Source organism: Aphis gossypii, chromosome 3, assembly GCF_020184175.1.
Source record: "Aphis gossypii isolate Hap1 chromosome 3, ASM2018417v2, whole genome shotgun sequence".
Taxonomy (NCBI): domain Eukaryota; kingdom Metazoa; phylum Arthropoda; class Insecta; order Hemiptera; family Aphididae; genus Aphis; species Aphis gossypii.
In genome coordinates this window covers 38,812,057-38,830,638 of record NC_065532.1, presented here as the reverse complement: position 1 = coordinate 38,830,638, position 18,582 = coordinate 38,812,057, and the positions used below count along the sequence as shown (strand labels likewise).

At 25.5% G+C, this 18,582-nt stretch overlaps 1 protein-coding gene across 7 annotated transcripts in view; it reads left to right on the top strand.

Annotated features, from left to right (window-relative positions):
* LOC114121522 (obscurin) overlaps positions 1-18,582 on the top strand; it is a 57,825-nt gene that overhangs the window by 25,806 nt on the left and 13,437 nt on the right. For 3 of the 7 annotated variants that reach the window (XM_027983913.2, XM_050204023.1, XM_027983909.2), the window contains 24 exons: positions 1,791-1,886; positions 5,949-6,041; positions 6,489-6,653; positions 6,886-7,026; positions 7,093-7,255; positions 7,369-7,449; positions 7,727-7,999; positions 10,711-10,938; positions 11,039-11,125; positions 11,338-11,580; positions 11,644-11,785; positions 11,851-12,035; positions 12,100-12,342; positions 12,436-12,847; positions 12,911-13,198; positions 13,264-13,548; positions 13,604-13,779; positions 13,848-14,135; positions 14,350-14,442; positions 14,637-14,744; positions 14,835-17,105; positions 17,432-17,537; positions 17,603-18,381; positions 18,448-18,556. In XM_027983913.2, coding sequence (XP_027839714.2) covers positions 1,791-1,886; positions 5,949-6,041; positions 6,489-6,653; positions 6,886-7,026; positions 7,093-7,255; positions 7,369-7,449; positions 7,727-7,999; positions 10,711-10,938; positions 11,039-11,125; positions 11,338-11,580; positions 11,644-11,785; positions 11,851-12,035; positions 12,100-12,342; positions 12,436-12,847; positions 12,911-13,198; positions 13,264-13,548; positions 13,604-13,779; positions 13,848-14,135; positions 14,350-14,442; positions 14,637-14,744; positions 14,835-17,105; positions 17,432-17,537; positions 17,603-18,381; positions 18,448-18,556 — 7,055 coding nt within the window. The remainder of the gene's footprint in view (positions 1-1,790; positions 1,887-5,948; positions 6,042-6,488; positions 6,654-6,885; positions 7,027-7,092; positions 7,256-7,368; positions 7,450-7,726; positions 8,000-10,710; positions 10,939-11,038; positions 11,126-11,337; positions 11,581-11,643; positions 11,786-11,850; positions 12,036-12,099; positions 12,343-12,435; positions 12,848-12,910; positions 13,199-13,263; positions 13,549-13,603; positions 13,780-13,847; positions 14,136-14,349; positions 14,443-14,636; positions 14,745-14,834; positions 17,106-17,431; positions 17,538-17,602; positions 18,382-18,447; positions 18,557-18,582) is intronic. The other 4 variants (XM_027983910.2, XM_027983911.2, XM_027983912.2 and 1 more) reach the window with 4 other exon arrangements.

Sequence of the window (18,582 nt, the reverse complement as noted above, 5' to 3'; positions counted from 1 at the left end):
CAAGACAATTATTTAGGTTATGCACTTAAATATTTGGATAAAAAGCTTTAACTTTAAGGAAAAATTTTAAACTTTCACGAAAAAATTAATAATTTTTCAACGAACTTCAAAAATTATACCTTTTTAAATGCTTAAAACAAATATGTCTTAATCAATATACCTATTGTACCACATATATTTTTTGCCATAAAAATTTTAATATTTAGTTATAATTTTAAATGCTTACTTTCTCAATCTTATATTGTATTTGAGTAAAAGTATTCAAATAATCATTAACTAAATTTACTCAAGTATGTATCTAAGTCTATTTAAAATCAAATACTTTTTTTTTGTTTAATTCAAAAATTTAATCACATCAAAAAAAAAAATTAATTTGTGCAAATGTTATAATTTATAAATAATATAGGTAATAAAAAATAATAGAATTTTTAAGATTTTTATTTATATACAGTTTTAAATTTACAATTAATTATTTTCAGACACCATCCATTCAATTTTAAATACCAGTAAATTACCTATAGAAGTATAATTCGGTGCGTACTACATGCACCCGAGATTATTATCAGTAGGTAATAGTAAGTCTCACTAAAAAAGTTTAAAAAAAACATAGCCTTTTGCGTCTAGAAGTATCATTTTAACAACCAAGTTACTTCCCGGGTTTTAATAGGATGCATTATACATTTTAGACTTTAATACCACAGAACAAATTAATTATATGTTTCCATCATTAATTTATGTAAGCGCCCACGAGAGATCAATTACAATAAATGAAAATACTATAAAAAGTTAAATTTTATGTAAAAACTGTTGACATACTATACAATAATAATTAAAGATACCTTACTTTTATCTAAGTAAGTTAGAATACATAAGATAAAATAATTTTTATTAGTATACAATTTTTAAAGTAATAGAATTTATGTAATTAAAAAACCATTTTAACAAGATTCAACATAATTAAACGAAATGTACCTATAAATATTAATTAGTTGAAAAACAATATCTTTTGAAATTTAATTCTTACACATCAAACAAATCATAATTTCTTAACTAATTAGTAATTACATTCTTGGGCGATACTAACAAAGATATTTATTTGTTTATCTTACAATTAACGGGAGGTGCCGTTTGAATATAATAAGGTACATAGATTAATTAATAATAATTAATAGATGGTAATAAAAATAAAAATAATGATACAAAAAATAGAATGCCTAACTAAAAATAGTTAAATAAGAAAATTGACGAACGACATAAATCGTCTTATTGGTTCATTATTATATATAATTACTTTTGAGTTGAGGAATATGAAAAGACATTGATGTAAAGGTATGATATTAAGGAATTCTAAAGTGATAAAAAGCAAGATAGTCTATAGTATTAGATATTAGATAACATACCTCATAACAAATAGTACCTCTAGTCTAACCTAACTGTACGGTTTACTAAGAAAGGAAAAGAACTTTTAAGATTGAAACAAAATCATGAAGAGCACATTGAATGCCTACAACACAACTTACGTACCTCAAACATTTGCGCTGGTCTCTTTCAAATTGTATAGGACCATAATTCAAGATCTGAAATTTAAATCATTTTTGCTTTGTTTTTTTTATTAAATATAAAACTTAGTGTTCATTAATGTGATTCAATTTTTTTTAAACGACCAAGCAGCCTTTTCTGCGTTACTTCTCAGACCTAGCCTATCTGCCTATCCTAACTTACGAAGTTATCTAATTTACTAAAGGTTAAACAATTGGAAATAATAATGTATGTATCGGTTTTTTTTTCAGGAAAGAGATTTTGATAAGCATGTTAATTATTGTCAGACGGAACCAGATGCACAAGATTTTTTGGAATGCAATTATGAAGTACGCGATTATTTTGAGGTACGTATAATATATATTTTGTTAATACGCAACAAATAGTTTTATATGTTATTTAAATGTTCCCTAAATACTATACGTCTATGAAAATAATGTGTGTTCTCTATTAACTTTCAGTAAGTTATATTTTCAAATGAGACATTATAGCTAAGATGAGGATTATAAATTGTATTATTTAAATTATCTTAATTATCAGTTACACAAATCATATTATGAAAGTTAAACGTTATTAAGATATATTATTTACATACACTATATAGTTGTAATATTATATCATGGATGTAGAATACGAGACTATTGCCAGGTCGCATGAATTACTCATGTAATGAAATAATAATGAATTAATGGTTCCAACAATATTTAGTGAATAGTAACTAATAATATTGATCTATTTTATCTTGTGTAATAGTGTTTTTAATTCATATATTATATAGATATAAGTGGTACATATAAATAGTGTGAAAGATAAAATATAAAATATATCTACCGATATAACTAAATTTATTTAATTGTGTAATACACACAATTTCACAAAAGCTTAAGCCAAAACATTTTATTAGAAATTAATATTATAGTAGATACCTACTGACATACTGAAAATTAATTTGAGTACCTACCTCAAAAATATTAACACCTGCTGTTCATTTAATTACTAACCAAGTTAAATTTTAATAAGATAAATAACATAAACGCTATTTGATTGGTAGAAGTATATTTCTCATTTAAATATTTTATTCGATATTACAATATAGTTACTTTAATAATTTCGTAAAGTATACTGTTATATTAGATATAACAGCTATACAGTATTGGCTTGTTGCCATTTGCAGAATCCTTTTGCTGGAAATAGACAGTATGATATTTCTTAAGATTTTTATAGTGCAAAATACCACAAACCATAATACACCCACCGGAAAAAAAAATCATACATTTTTTCGATAAGGTTTATACTTATAAAATAAATTAAATAATGATAAAATAGAGGTAAGTCATTAATTAAACTAAAAAAATGACACATTGGATTGAATTGGTTTAATATTATTAATTGTTACAAATACCTTTTTTGATAAACAAAAATAGATGATTTTATTTCTTAATCTTAATGGATTAGAGTAACATTATAGTTATGGTATAATTAAAATATTTAAATGAGTATTTCCTATTTTCAGGACAAATAGCATATTGGATTTTTTTTTTTACATTTATTGATTTGTATAATTAAATAGCTATATACTCGTATAATAATTGTATTTGTTTCTTTTTAATATTTATTTCACTGTTTAAATCACTGTACATTCTACACTCTATATTAGTATCAAATTAGACCAAATTAGACGCTAGTACTATAATATTTTTTCTCAAGAAAATATTTTCACTTAAGGTATCAGAACTGATAACTATACTATGATAAGAGTAATTTATACCAACTCACTTTGTTAATGATTTATAATTCAAGAATTAGTTTCTATGTAATACATAATAACCAAAAACCCAACTTTTTTTGAAGTTAAATCTTTTTTTGTTTCCTTATTTCTCTGTATGATTATCATTATAACAAAATAATTTGTTTCAAGGGTATTATAATTATGATAATAATCATTATCAATATTTTTTTTTAAAACTTTCGTCCTTCGTGTGACTAGAATTATCTTAATATAAGCTTACTATATTTTTTAAAGATATACAAAATAAAATGAATTATGGTTTATGTGTAAATAGAATATGACGTGTAATGTACACACATAGTATGAATAGCATACAATATGTAATGTACCTGTGTGAAATCTTTTAGTATTATGATTAATATTTTATTATTCAGGTTTATTACAACTTATAACCGTTATTTAATTGGGCAATGCTTTGAATATCACTATAATATATACCATAGATGAATTAAAACAATAAATATTATATATTGCATATTATAATAAAGAGGAAATAGTATTTAAAATAATATGATTTATAATAAAAAAATAATAATATTATCGGAAGAACGATTGTGTTTCTTTAAGTTTCTTTTTCAAAGAAGTGCTATATTTCAATACTATATAGTTTTGAGTTGATAAATTAATAAAATAAGAAAGTTTTGTAAACATTAAAAAAAATGTATAGTAATTGGCAACTTAAAAGTTAAAAAATATTGTGTATTAACTTTTAACTTAACTAAGTTAACTAAAAATTAACTTTTGACTTTTAAGTTTTTCTTATTAATTCATATTAACTTAATTTAACTAAGTTAAAAAATCTTTGACTTTTCCTGATTTTGGTATAAATACTTGCAAATTAAAGTTTCAACCAAACTTAAGCTCTAAACTATTAATGTAAATGGACGATCCGTGTACTAGTTGCTACATAAAATATACTTATAATTTTAAAAAGCTGGCCGAATGCCTGGCCTTCGTTACAATGCTACCACACTAAACTTTTCCATTATTGATTAAAATATTTTAAAACTATCTTTTAAATACGTCAACTGGCATAACGTTAGGCCATTTTTTGTAAATCTTTTCATAAGTCAGTGACCTAATTAACATTATTTTTGTTTATAACTTTTACATATTTTTAAAAAGGATTAGTGTAGTTTTTATGGACGTAGAAATTTATTTTAATAATATATAAATATTCTATAATAATAAAACTAAAGTACCTACTATGTATAACTCTATGAACAATTTATGTTGTACTTGTTGCAAATTCACAGTAGTTATTTAATTAATTGTATCTCTCGATTTTCGAAAACATTTACTTTGTACTGTAGTTCGATGTCCTTTTATTATTATGGTTTGTTAATAATTCTTTAGTAAATAACTGATAAAATCATTGAGTTATATTGATTTAAATAATAAAAACTATTAAAAATAAAATAAATACTCAAATCGTGTATAAAAATAGTTCGATCTATGACTCAAATATTCTGTATGGTAGTACATGCCCCATTTATCGATTTTACATTGATAATTTATATCCTGTATTGAACCTTGCTGTATATTGGAGTTGAATAATTTTAATGTCAAATGAGAAACATTATTGGTAAAGTAAGGCTATATTTTGTAAAGTAAAACTATAAATACCCTTTGGAGGCGATTTAATATCTACTAATGATGAACGCTACTCGCTTTTGGCAGACTTGATATTATAATGGCATAATGCTAGGTTACTAGATATAATAATATACCATATTATATCATAATAATATGTATATATTATAGTAGTATAATAGCAAGTTATGGCCCACAACTGTTCTAAATAATGAAAACCACAGTTTATATGATCAAAAACAAAAAAGAAATTAAATAGCAAAATATATTATGCGAAAATTGTTAGGTTATAGTCTATAAGAATACTATTACACGGCATACGAGGTACGAGCTTCCAATGATGAGCATTAAATGACAATATAATATGATAAAATAAATAATTTATTAAATATTTTATGGTATGAATAAAAAAAATATATATAAAATATAATATATAACATAAATACTGTAATATAGGTATTTTTGTATTTAATATTTACACGATAATCTAACTAATGTTTTCGGATTTAATGCGTTTTTGTGATAATTTGAGAGTAGAAAAATAAATTAGAAAAATAATTGATTAAATTTAAAATTCAAAAATATCTTAAATTGTATTTTTTGTTGATAAAATAATATAGATATATATATTCCAATTTAAACAGTTATTGGAATATAATTGTAATTAAATTAATAATTCATAAAGAACAATTTTTACTAGACTATTCAACTTGAAAGTAACAAGTTAAAAATCGTATCAAAATTGAATATATTTAATTAAATTACAATTAAAAAAATTAATAGATCACAGGGGAACTGATGTGCGATTATTTATTTTTAAATCGCGCTATTTTAAATACATGATTATAACGGAAGAGCTGTGAAGACTACTTTTTATTTATACATACAACGCTCACACTTGTTGTGACGATTTCCTGAAAATTCATCAGCAGTATATTTTTACACTGTCTGTTGTCAGGTCGAAATTCGGTCACCAGTAAAAAAATTAACTATAACATTAAATGTTCACTTTTTGTTTCAATTTCAGGATGAGAGATTGAAAGTTGGTGATGATAAAGCTCTTTCAGAACACTTGAAATTACCAATACAACGCATAAACGACTATCAATTATTACTCAAGGTTAGTTATTAAGTTCTTTACATAATGTAATACATTAAAAAATCAAGGTAATTTACATAAATATACATTAATACATTATGATACCTGTAACGATGAAATAAGACATTAATAAAATATATTACACAAAATTAATGAATAAAAGTTTTATGTCAAAATTATAATTTCTAAAAATTTTAAATAAATATATCATATATTTTATTTGTTTATATGGATTTAAATCGTATTTCTTGTACTTTAAACAATATTGTAAAATTGATAGTGTTTTCGCAATTTTCAACATTTTAAATTCAGCTTAACCATGGACTATTAATTATTTGAACAATTAATAATATTAAATAATTTTTCATTTAATACAATATTTTAATATTTTAAATATTTCTTTTTATTATTTTCATCAACTCATTTATGATAAGCATACAGTTTAATTAATATTTAACATTTTATTAGGAACTAGTTAAATATTCATTACTCATAGGAGAAGATACTACTGACTTAGAAAGAGCTCTTGAATTGATGCTATCAATTCCACACCGATTTACCGACACGAAATTTTTAACTAATATAGAAGGATTTCATGGCACTATACACAAATTGGGCCGATTATTAAAACACGTAAGTGGACGACGTCATTAATCTTCTAAGTTTTATAAATATCACCGAAGGTCAAATTTTGTTACAGTCCGTGGATTTTTCCTATCTATTTGTAACATGTGTTTTTTTGTGTAATTTCATAATTTAATAGTGAATTGAAGGATTGATAACCTTCCAAAAGTCCCAATATTTTACCAAAATTTACATTTTATTAGATAACATTATACTTTAGACAATTACTCTAAAATTATAGGGTTGGTACTACGTACAAGACGCCGAAGACCCAAAAGGACACCAGCGCTATTGCTTTTTATTCAAATCTAGAATCCTTGTCTGTAAAGTTCGTCGAATATCCGAAGATAGATCTGTATTCGTACTAAAGGATATAATTCGAGTAATAAATTAGTGTATTAAAAGAAAACATACCAAATTATTAAAAATATCATTTTTACTCATACAGTTACCTGAAGTTACCGTAAAAGCAGCACCAGACAACAAGCGTGTATGGGTACTCCATCATAGACTAGGAGAAGTTGGAAATTATCCTTTCACTTTTAGAGCTAATGAAGATTTAAGTCGGGATCAGTGGATTACAGAAATCGAAGAACATAGAAACGATTTACGTAAGTGTTAAGTTTATTAATTTTTTAATTATAATTTAATGATTACACGTTCAAATAATTAGTAGTTTAAATGTAAAAACAAAATATTATATAATGGGATTATCGGTTAAAAGGTGAAAAAGAAGATTTACAAGATCAATTTTGGGAGCGTGAATTTGTATCTATAACAGAAACTTCTAAATCTTCTGTAACAGGTTTATAAAAATAAATTACGCGTACGCTTAAACTGTGGTTATGTTATATAAAGTCTTTAATGATTTTAAGTAATAATAGATACCTACAATTTACTAAATAACTAACACTTCAACAAAAATCGCTTATACTTTAGGCACTTTAAAAATAAATATTACACGCGCTTTAATCTATTAATAATTTAATATAAATAAAAATACGCTATACTTGCTTCATTTTTTTTTATTGTTATATTAGCTATCAATACATTTTTAGTTATATAATGATTTTATATTTTAGTGACAAATGTTGAACATAACAGTGACGATATCAAAGTACAAAAACAAAAGGATGAAGATTTATTTGAACCACTTAAAGGTATCGAATTAGATATTTCTAAAGAAATTGAAGAAGGCTTAGATCCCATTGAAAGACGACTAGCACCAAAACCATTAAAGCACGTTGAGGAGCCAAAACGTCCACCGCTTACACTTCCACCTAAAGAACCAATATTTGAATGCACATCACCGCCTGAACCTAAGAAACGCCCAGAACCCGAGGTCAAAGTTGAAGGTTAGTCTATGTTCAAATTAGTAATTTAACAATAGTTAATTTCCAAATACTTTTGAAACATAAAAGTATCAACGATAAGTTAGTTCTTTTTGGTGTAACTTAATAAAAAATACTCTCATAATACATAATATATAGGTACGCCGTACGCGTATTGTTCATTTTAATGTGTAGGAGGTACCTCTTTTGAATATTAACTGAAATAATAATACTAAAAAAAAAAAATCTAAAATTTAGATTCTCAGAGGAGAAATTTATGTCTAAATAATATTTTGACATATTTTGAGCTAATTATAGGCAACTAAAATTTTTGAGTTTTCTAAGTATTTTTTTTTTTTTTTTTTGAAGTGTTGATAAAAAAATGTTGAGTGTCCAAAACAACTAAAAAATTTAATACAAGATTCCTTATGAGCTGTTCTTATTATAGTTAAAAAAAATAAAATCAAAACTCGTTAGTCACGATTTTTCAGCTCAAATTTTTATGAAATATGTCAAAATCACGAAAATTTGAAAATAATTTTAAAGTTAAAAAATCATAAAAATGTTTGTGTTTATATCTAAGTTTAAAAAATTCAATACTAATTTTTTCATAAATTTTCCTTCAAATAGCTATAGATAAAACTCAAAACATCATTTTAGAAAAAATTTTATGTGCGTTTGAATTTTAAATTTTTACGATATTGCGAGCGATAACGATTTATCATCAAACGAATTTAAATATTTGTTATAACTCAAAAAGTATAAGTCGTAAATATTTCACCAGTTATTTAGATTGGCATTTTCTTTACATGATTTAATTTTTTAAATATTTCGCTTATTTTAATGCTATTTATAGGCATTTGAAATATTCGTTTTTGTTTAGTTTTTTATTTTTATAAATATCGATAAAATATTTTTGGCTGAGTCAAAATACTTGAAATTTTAATACAAAGTTCCTCATAAGTTAGTCTTATAGTGATTAAAAGTTATTAGAATACATAGGCACAGTTTTTTTTTAAAATTAGCATTTTAAAATCAATTACTGACAAAAATTCGTCAAAATCATGAATATTAAATTTGCAAATTTTGTAGGTATATAATTCATAAAAATGTTTGTATAAGTAGCTAAGAGTTGAAAGTTCAATACAAGATTTTTCAAATGTTTGGCATATAATAATTATAAAAGAACATAAATGTTGGTGTATTCAAGCCATTACAACATAAACCACCTTTTTAACCAATAACTAGAAATTATATCCTAGACTGACAAATATCTTCATTCAGAACCATTTTTCATATACAATGATGCTTCTTATTGGATTAAAATTTAATACATCAATTATAATGACCTACTATAGAGCGTTACTCACTTGACCACTATTTTTTTTCTTTTTTTTTTTATTCTACTTTTTATATTTATATTTTTATTTTAGTTATTTATTTCATAGAAATTTCTTTATTGTACCTTCAATTTTATGTTTTTCCTAATTAAAATTAATTTAATTATTGTAAAATACATAATAATAATAAGCAAAGAATTTTCTTATATTTTAGAACATGATTTTCAAAAACTTTTATATTCTACAATAAACATTTTAAATTCTGAGCGGAGCGATGAATGTATTAATTTTATCATGATTTATTTTTTTTTTTTTTTTGTGAGTACACGATAATTTGTCAATAAAATGCTTCAATTTTCTAAAATGAGTGTGATTTTGGATACAAAATTGGATCTAGCTTGCACTTTGGAGACGTTACAATTAAAAAATCCCCATACTCATTTTTATAATTATGAAAAATAATCAAAAAATTAAGAAAAAAACAAAATTTTTTACACAAATCCAATTTTCGACAAAGGAATTTTGTTTTTTTTTTGGATAAATGAATAACTGTGAAAACTTGAAATACCTATTACTACTATTTTAGATACCACATTGCATTGTGTATATAAATTATAAAGTATAAACCTAATTGTATCTGACTTAATTTTTGTATAATGAATAATATATAAAATGAAAATATCGAAAAATTTAAAAGCTTGAGTTAAAACTAGCCAATTTACATAGTATGTGGAAAATAAAAATGAATTATAAATAATTACACAAAGTAGGTACTTTTTGCTAGTTTGAATTTTAGTATTAATAATTTAAAAATTATCATTTTGTGTACGTAAGCACAATATTACTATAATATTATGTGCCAATGCTATATTATAATAATAATAGTAGTATAGAAGTCAAATTTACTCATTAATTACACTAGGTTTTGTATTTTTATATGATTTTATTTATATACATATTATATGTTAGTTATACTAAAAATTTTAATTCAGCAATATAAATAATTAATATTTATATAGGAAAAAGCATAAGCTATTTTAATAAGAAATATGCTTTGTAACTATATACTTGTAAGTAAAGTTTTAATATATTTTAATCAATTAATTAAATAGCCTACAAAAACCTTTTTAGTGAGAATCATAACTTCTAATTTCTGTTACTTTTAAATTTAGAATAAATTTTGTCATATTTCATAGGTCATATATTATGTTATTATAATTTTAAATTTTAAAAATTATCTAATATCATTCTGTATTCTTATTTATTTACTATTGTCTAACCTTTATTATTATGCAACTTAATTTATCATTTTCATTTTATTATAATAAGACAATATATCATTTTTAAACTAAAATAAATTAGTTTTAATATTAGTATTATAATTTTTTTTTTTAGAAACCCCAGTGACTGAAATGCCTGTTCCGGAAAAAGAGGTTATTGTTGAAAAGGAAATTAAAGAAGAAATACCAATTCCACCAATAGAACCGGTTCCAACTGAGCCTCCGCCACCTGAAAGGTCTCCTTCACCAGCTGAAGAAGAAATTGAATCCGAACCATTAAAATATGTAGAAGGTGTTTCAAAACCTTATTTCCATGTCAATATTAAAGGAACTAATCACGGAGGTTAGTTAACAAATATTTTATGGAATTATAGTGTCTTAAGTGTCTGTATTTTTAATATATTAAATGCATTATTGATAAAACTATATCGTTAAATGAAAAGGTGTTATTGAAGAGTGTAATGAATGGTGGGACACTAAGGGTGAATTTAAATCAGGAAGATCAATGAATAATGAATCTTCTCTCGCAGGTGATAAACACGTGAGAGTAACGCAAATTTAAATTTGTTTTTAAATATGCTTTTATTTTAACCAATGCCAAAGTAGATTGAAAAATTATTTTAAATTATGATATGGTGTTCAACAACAACAACAAAAATGCTTTTATACTACATATTGCTACATTAAATAAAATGTTCAAAATATAATTGTTTCCTAATTACTATTTTATTTTTACAACTAGTCGGGGAAAATGCAACATTTGAATGTGAAATTGAGGGTGCCACGAAAGTCACATGGTTGAAAAATAATATGCCATTACCAAATACTATTGCCAGTCGAACTACTATAACAGAAGATAAAGAAAACAATATTTATAAATTACAAATAAATAAAGTAATAATGTCAGATTCAGGAACTTATACAGTTAAAGCTGAAAATGATTTTGGAGAGTCTACGAGTACAGCGCTATTATTTGTAGAAAATCGTAAGTTACTCAATCTAATTTTAAATTAAATAAACATTAGCTATATAATATTTAAATTTTCAGTTTCAGCAGACGAAAAGAAAGCAAGAGCTAAAGCAAACGCCCCAATTTTTGCTGTCAAGCTTGCTGATACTCAGCTTTTAGAGAACACTCATGCTAGATTTATGATTGAGATAAAAGCAAATCCATTGCCTAAATTGAGATTGTAAATTATTTGGTTATTATATTATATTAATTTAATATGTTTTAATTGTTGTTATTTTTATTTAGTTTCAAAGGAGAAAAAGAAATAACTGATGAAGACACAAGAATACAAATATTAGAAGTAAATAAAGAAAAAGGTCTCTATGAAATGATATTACCTAATGTAAAACAAGAAGATGCAGGAGAATATCGAGTAATTGCTAGTAATAAATACTCCGAAGAATCGTGTTCTTGTCATGTTTCTGTTACTAGTAAGCAATTTTTATATATAATAGATAAAGTTATACATTTCTATAACCATATACATTTATTTAGATGAAAAAGACTTATGGGCTGGAATGCAAACAGTGGTACCTGATGGTACTCCACATTTTACTTGGTTGAAAAATGGAAAGCCATTTAATCCTGAAGAACGGTTTAAAGTTTTATTCAAGGACGACGAGGATTCATTGGCATTAGTGTTCCAAAATGTAAAACCAGAAGATGCTGGTTTATATACTTGTATCGCTTCTACATGCCATGGAAAGATATCATGTAGTGCTGAGCTTAGTGTACAAGGTATGATAAAATAACATAAAGCATAGTCTATAGTGATATAATACATTTTACCATTACATCGGTATATTTAGCTTAAATATTTATTAATTTTAGGTGTTGTTAAAGAACTAAATTTGCCTTATGCTCCAAGAGTAACTGCTGACATGAAAGAATTTGAAACAAAGATCCAAAGCACAGCAATCTTAGAGGCTAAAGTAATCGGTGATCCTCAACCAGATATAATATGGTTTAAAAACGATGAAGAAATACAAGAAAATGAACGAATAAAATTCATGTTTGAAGATGAAATTGCTGCTATTGTAATAAAAAATGTTGAGGTTGAAGACGAAGGAGAATATAAAGTATTTGCAAAAAATGATTTAGGATCTGATACGGAAACTATCAACTTATTGATTAAAGCCGCTCCGAAGTTTAGAAAAAATTTAATTGATTATGAAGGTGTTACTGGAAAAGAAATAACATTAACTGTTGAAATTGAAGCGTCTCCTAAACCAATAGTACAATGGTAAAATAGTATAAATTTCTAAAAAAAATGTAATTTGTTAATAAAATATTATATTTTTTGTAGGTATAAAGATAGTAAAGTTATAAAAAAGTCGAATAGAATAAAATATGTCACCGATGAAGTATCAGGAGTCTATACCTTAATTATTCAAGATTGTAAAATGGAAGATGTTGGCTTATACTCAGTTGTTGCTTCTAATCAATTTAGTCAAATATCTGATGCTTGTCGAATTAATCTTCAAATGCCTCCTCAATTTATTGGTGCTTTAGCCAAGGAAGTAGAAACTTTAGAAGGCGATTATGTATCTTTGAGCGTGAGAGTAGAAGGAGATCCACCACCTCAAGTTAAATGGTAAAAAAATTTAATAATATGAACACATGAAAAATAAATTAATGTATAATTGTTTTATATTTCAGGTACTTTGAAGACAAATTGTTAATTGCTGATAAAACACACATAAAAATTAACGCTGTAGAAGACGTTCACACTCTTTTAATTAGTAATCTTACAAGGGAAGATTCAGGCAAATATACGTGTGAGATAAGCAACGAGTTTGGAAAAAATACGAGTGAAGGAAAATTATTAGTCAAATGTCCACCGATTTTTGAAACTCCTTTAATAGATACAAAAGCAGTTGAAGGAGATACAAATGTAGAATTTACTGTAAAACTGAATTCTTATCCTAAATCATCAATTCAATGGTAAAATAATGAAAATAAAAATATGAAAAAAAAATTATGTATATTAAATTTATAGGTTCCGTGAAGAAGAAGAAATAACAGAAACAACTACAGAATTCACTTGTTTCGAAGATGGAGATAATTTCAAGCTAATTATAAAAGAAGCAAAAACTAAATTAGCAGGAACATATAAATGTAGAGCAACAAACGAAATTGGAACTTACGATTCAGAAGCCACTCTTACAGTTATGTGTAAGATATATTAATGCTGAATTGAAACTTAAGTACTTTAATGACACTAATATTTTTTCATTTAATAGCACAACCTACATTTAAAAAAGGATTAAGGGATATGGAGGTAACAGAAGGAGGAATGCTTAAACTACAAGTAACTTGCTTTGGTAGCCCTGCTCCTGAAATTAAATGGTTTAAAGACGGAAAAGAAGTACGTAGTGATGCACACATCAAAATATCAAAAGACAAAAAAAGGGTGGAAAATTTCAGTCTTACCGTTAATCTTGTAAAAGTAGAAGATGGTGGAGAATATGAGGTTAGAGCTACTAACGAAATGGGAACGGCTATTACCAAGAGTATAGTTAATATTTTAGGTAAGTAACATGCGTAAATAAATATATATATATATATATATATATTGATAACAAGTATGAAACCTGTTTTTTTATTGAAATTATTACACTTTGGATAAATCCAGGGCATGCGTTTTATGCATATTTTTAAATGTTGATCCAATCGATTTTGAACTAATTTATTTAATTTTTAATTTAAAATATTATCATTTTGCATGAAATTTGAAAAACTTAGCTAAGCATTCAACTGATATCAAAGAAGACGATAATGAATCAGCTGAAAATAAAAATGAGGATATTGAAGAAAATGTAGATAAAAAAGAAAAAGGTTAGTTTAATGCCCTAAGCATTTTGCGTAAATAGAAGCTATTATACTTATATAGCTATTTATAAAATATTTGGGATTTTATATAGAATAGAATTATATATGCTGAAAGCTTTAAATTGCTAGTAATTTCTTTTTTATATAAAATGTTAAACGACATACGTAAATGTTAAAAACAAAGTAATTACATTTATTAGTGACATTGCCAATCAAAATCAACAGCCAGGAAAGCTGCAGGGAAAAATTAGTGGAAATAAATGTTGAAGAAGATAGAAAAATTGGTATTTCATCGATAATAAATATAGGTATGCAAATTTTTACAGGAGTCAACAAGGACATCAATGGTGTTCATATTACCTTCATTAAATTAGGTTATTATAATTAACACGTTACAGATGGTGATAGATCTATCAAAACAGAGGAAAGCTTAGTTATAATGAGCAGCCAATCAGGAGAGTTTAGTTGCGTGGAAATGAGCTGGGAAGAATCTTCTACTAAATGTAGAAATTACTATGGTATTGTTGAGGAACCAAGGGATGAACGAATTATACCAATTAAAATGGACAGAAGTATATCAATACACACAGCATCCGACGAAGAAGAAGAACCGTTTTGGGTTATTGAAAGCGTTAAAAAACATGAAGAAGTAAAAAATGAAATTAAAAAAATGAAAGAAAATAAAAACTCTCAAGCGTTATTGGGAGATAGTTATGATGAAGACGACGATAACTCTTTAGTAGAATTACTTAAAAGAGTTCAAAAACAACGAAATGATTTAGAAAATATATTGGAAAAAGAAAACCAAAAGGAAAATATTATTAATCCTGATAAATTTGAAGTAAATCGTTCAGAAAATATACTATCACGAAGCAATAGTGTATTAAGTGAATCATCTACTCTAAAAGCAAGATCAGTTTCAAGGTTATCATCATTAGAAGAGAATACAAGGACGGGTGAGCTATCCGATACTTCAGTAAATGAATTGATTTCTGTTAATTCAAATTCTTGTACAAAAAATAAAAAAGAAACCTCATTTATAACGGAGAATTTATCAAAAGAGCTGATTAGTAATAGTATCAATAATTCAGATGGATCAAAAAAAGCAGTTTTAACGCATACTTTATATACTGATGCATTAGGAAATAGTCGCGAACATCTAGATGAAAAATACTCAAAACACGAAGGAAGTATTTTGAATAGTACTGATAGAATTTCAATGTCAAGACTGCCTTCTATAGAAGAATGTGATAACTCTTTTTCACCAAGGAAAAATATAAAAGAGTTTTCTGAAATACCAAAAAGATCATCTTTGTCTAGATTGTCTTCTACTGAGTACACACAAAAGGATATTGTACTGGAAAAATCTATTTCACCTACAATTAAACAAGATGAATTAAATAAAGATGTTTCCAAATCACTTCTTCAAGATAAAACAGAAGATAATGAATTAACAACAATTAATAATAAATTCAAACCTATATCAGAACAAAATTTAAATGATTCAATTAATATTTTGACTAATAATGAAAATTTAAACAATATAAATAATAAACCAAAAAATAATTACATAAAGGATTTAGACAATGTTAAATCAAACGAACCTAGTCCTTTACGTCTTTCAAATACCGATGAAGCTGACTTTCGTAGAAAATCATTAATTAGACAATCTAGTATGATAAGTGATGCTCTAAGTGCGATGTGTGCTGAAATACCAGAGGATAATAAATATAAAAAACAAAAAAGGTTTTCTATTAACGAAGATAATGGTAAAATGATAGATTCTCTAGTTAGAAAACCAAGTTTTTCAAATGATGAAAATATCACTAATTTGGAAAAAAAAATAATCACCAAATTAGATGTTGACAATAATGAGTCAAAAATAGCTGAAAAATCAAATACAGAACCATTAAGAAAATCCGTAAGCCCAGAGTTAAATCAAAAAAAAATGAACGATTTAAACATTATAAAAGCAGATTCTGATCTTTCAAATGATAAAAATAAAATGTCTTTATTAGATGAAGAAAATAATTTAAATAACGAAAAACCATCAGTATCTAAATCTTTACCAAAAGATAGTATTTTATCAAGTGATGATATTCAAAATTCAACGAACGATTTGCAACCTAATGATTCAACAAATGCTACATTTTTATCCAAACCAAAAGACACGAGTAACTTACAAACTCCTATCAAGGAAAATTTAGAAAACAAAGAAGACGATGTAGTTAAACAATCTTCGTCAAATGTATTAGATAATAAACATGGAAATAAGTCAACCCTTGGAACGGAACAAACAGAAGATATTGTACGTACCAACAACACGGATTCATCGCCTAATAATTCTCCTTTATTAAATGAGATTGATAATTCAAAAAATATAGAAAACGATTTACAGCCTAATGATTCAATTCCTCTGTCATTAACGAAAGAAAAAATAGATACCGACATTCTAAATATTCCAATAAATAAACTTTTAGTTAATGAAGAAAATGATATAAATAACACGAAAACTGGAGAGACCACAGAAATAGTTGATAAAATAAATAAAGAGTATTCTCCAGATGATATGATTGAAGAAAATAAAAATGTATCAGAATCAAAAATCGAAAATACATCAAAGGAAGAAAACTATGATAAACCAAGCAGTGGAGAAAAACAAATAGGAGGTATACAAAATCAGATGTTATAAACGTCAGTGTTGTCTTTTATCTCTTGTTCGTTAAGCAATCGTCACGTTCACTTTCGTCAGGTTATTTAAGCTATATATTGTGTTAGTTACTGTACGCCTAACACTGCATTATTTTAACCAATTTTGATGTTGATTTCTATTTAATACATAGTAAATTTATAACTAATCGTAAATATAATTTTTGGTTTTTGTGATTGTGTATAATATGTTTAAAAGTATTGTATAATTTTCTTAGTAATTTGGTAAGTTTGGTTAAAAAAAAATTTTTAAAAATTTATAATTTATTTTGTTTAAAATATTTAGTGCCTCCAAAAATTATATCTGGTATGGATGATGATGAAACTTATGAATCACTTACAAAAGTATTTAATGTCAAAGCTCGTGGTGCTCCTAAGCCTAAAGTTCAATGGTAAAAATTTATTTACTTAAATTTTAATAATATTTATTATTATTTTATGTATTTTAATGTTTAAGGTTCAAAGACGGCAATGAATTATCAAATACTAGAAATATCCAAATTAATGATTCTAATGAAGATGAAACATTTAAATTAACTATTCAAGATTTAAGAGTAGCAGATTCTGGTTCATATTGCTGTAAACTAACTAATGAAGTTGGAGAAGACATGAAATCAGCAAAACTTAACGTGCAAGATGTAGAGTTGCTTCGTGGTCCCAAAATAAGAAAACCATTATCTGATATAGAAGTTATAAAAGGCCAAAAAGTTGAATGGTCAATAACGCTTATAGCTGATCCCATTCCTGAAGTGGAATGGACTTGTGATGGTAAAAATGTTAATGCTGACTTTACTGTTGTTTCATCTGAAATAGCTAATGGACTCAAAGAATGTACATTCACAATGACAATTCCAACTTCTGAACTTAGTGATACCGGTCTTTACCGAGTGAAAGCGACTAATAAATTTGATTCAGCTGAATGTAGCGCTCATTTAGATATAGTAATGAAACCAGAAATAGAAGGATTCCATGATGTCACTGTAATACCTTCAATGGAAGCGGTATTTGAAGCAATTATTCATGCAGTACCAAAACCGAAAATAGTATGGACAGTAAATGGAAAAGATTTAGCAGAACGAGAATTTGTTAACCTTACAAGTGAAGAATTAGAAAAAGATATAACAAAATTCAAAATAGTTATTGGAGATGTAAATCCAGAAGAGGAAGGTGAATATGTAGTGAAAGCTTGGAATAAAGTGGGTGAAACGACTGCCATAGCTAACCTTAAACTTCATAGTAAGTAAACCTACATAAATTAATTTTATAAGAAAATTATATAATTAAATAAAAATTGATTTTTAGCTGAGGAACCTTCATTTGTTAAATTGATGGAAGATTTAACAATACAAGAATATGAAGAAGTGCAGCTTTCTGTACGAGTTAATGGAATTCCAAAACCTAAAATCACTTGGTAATATTCCTTATAATAAATATTTT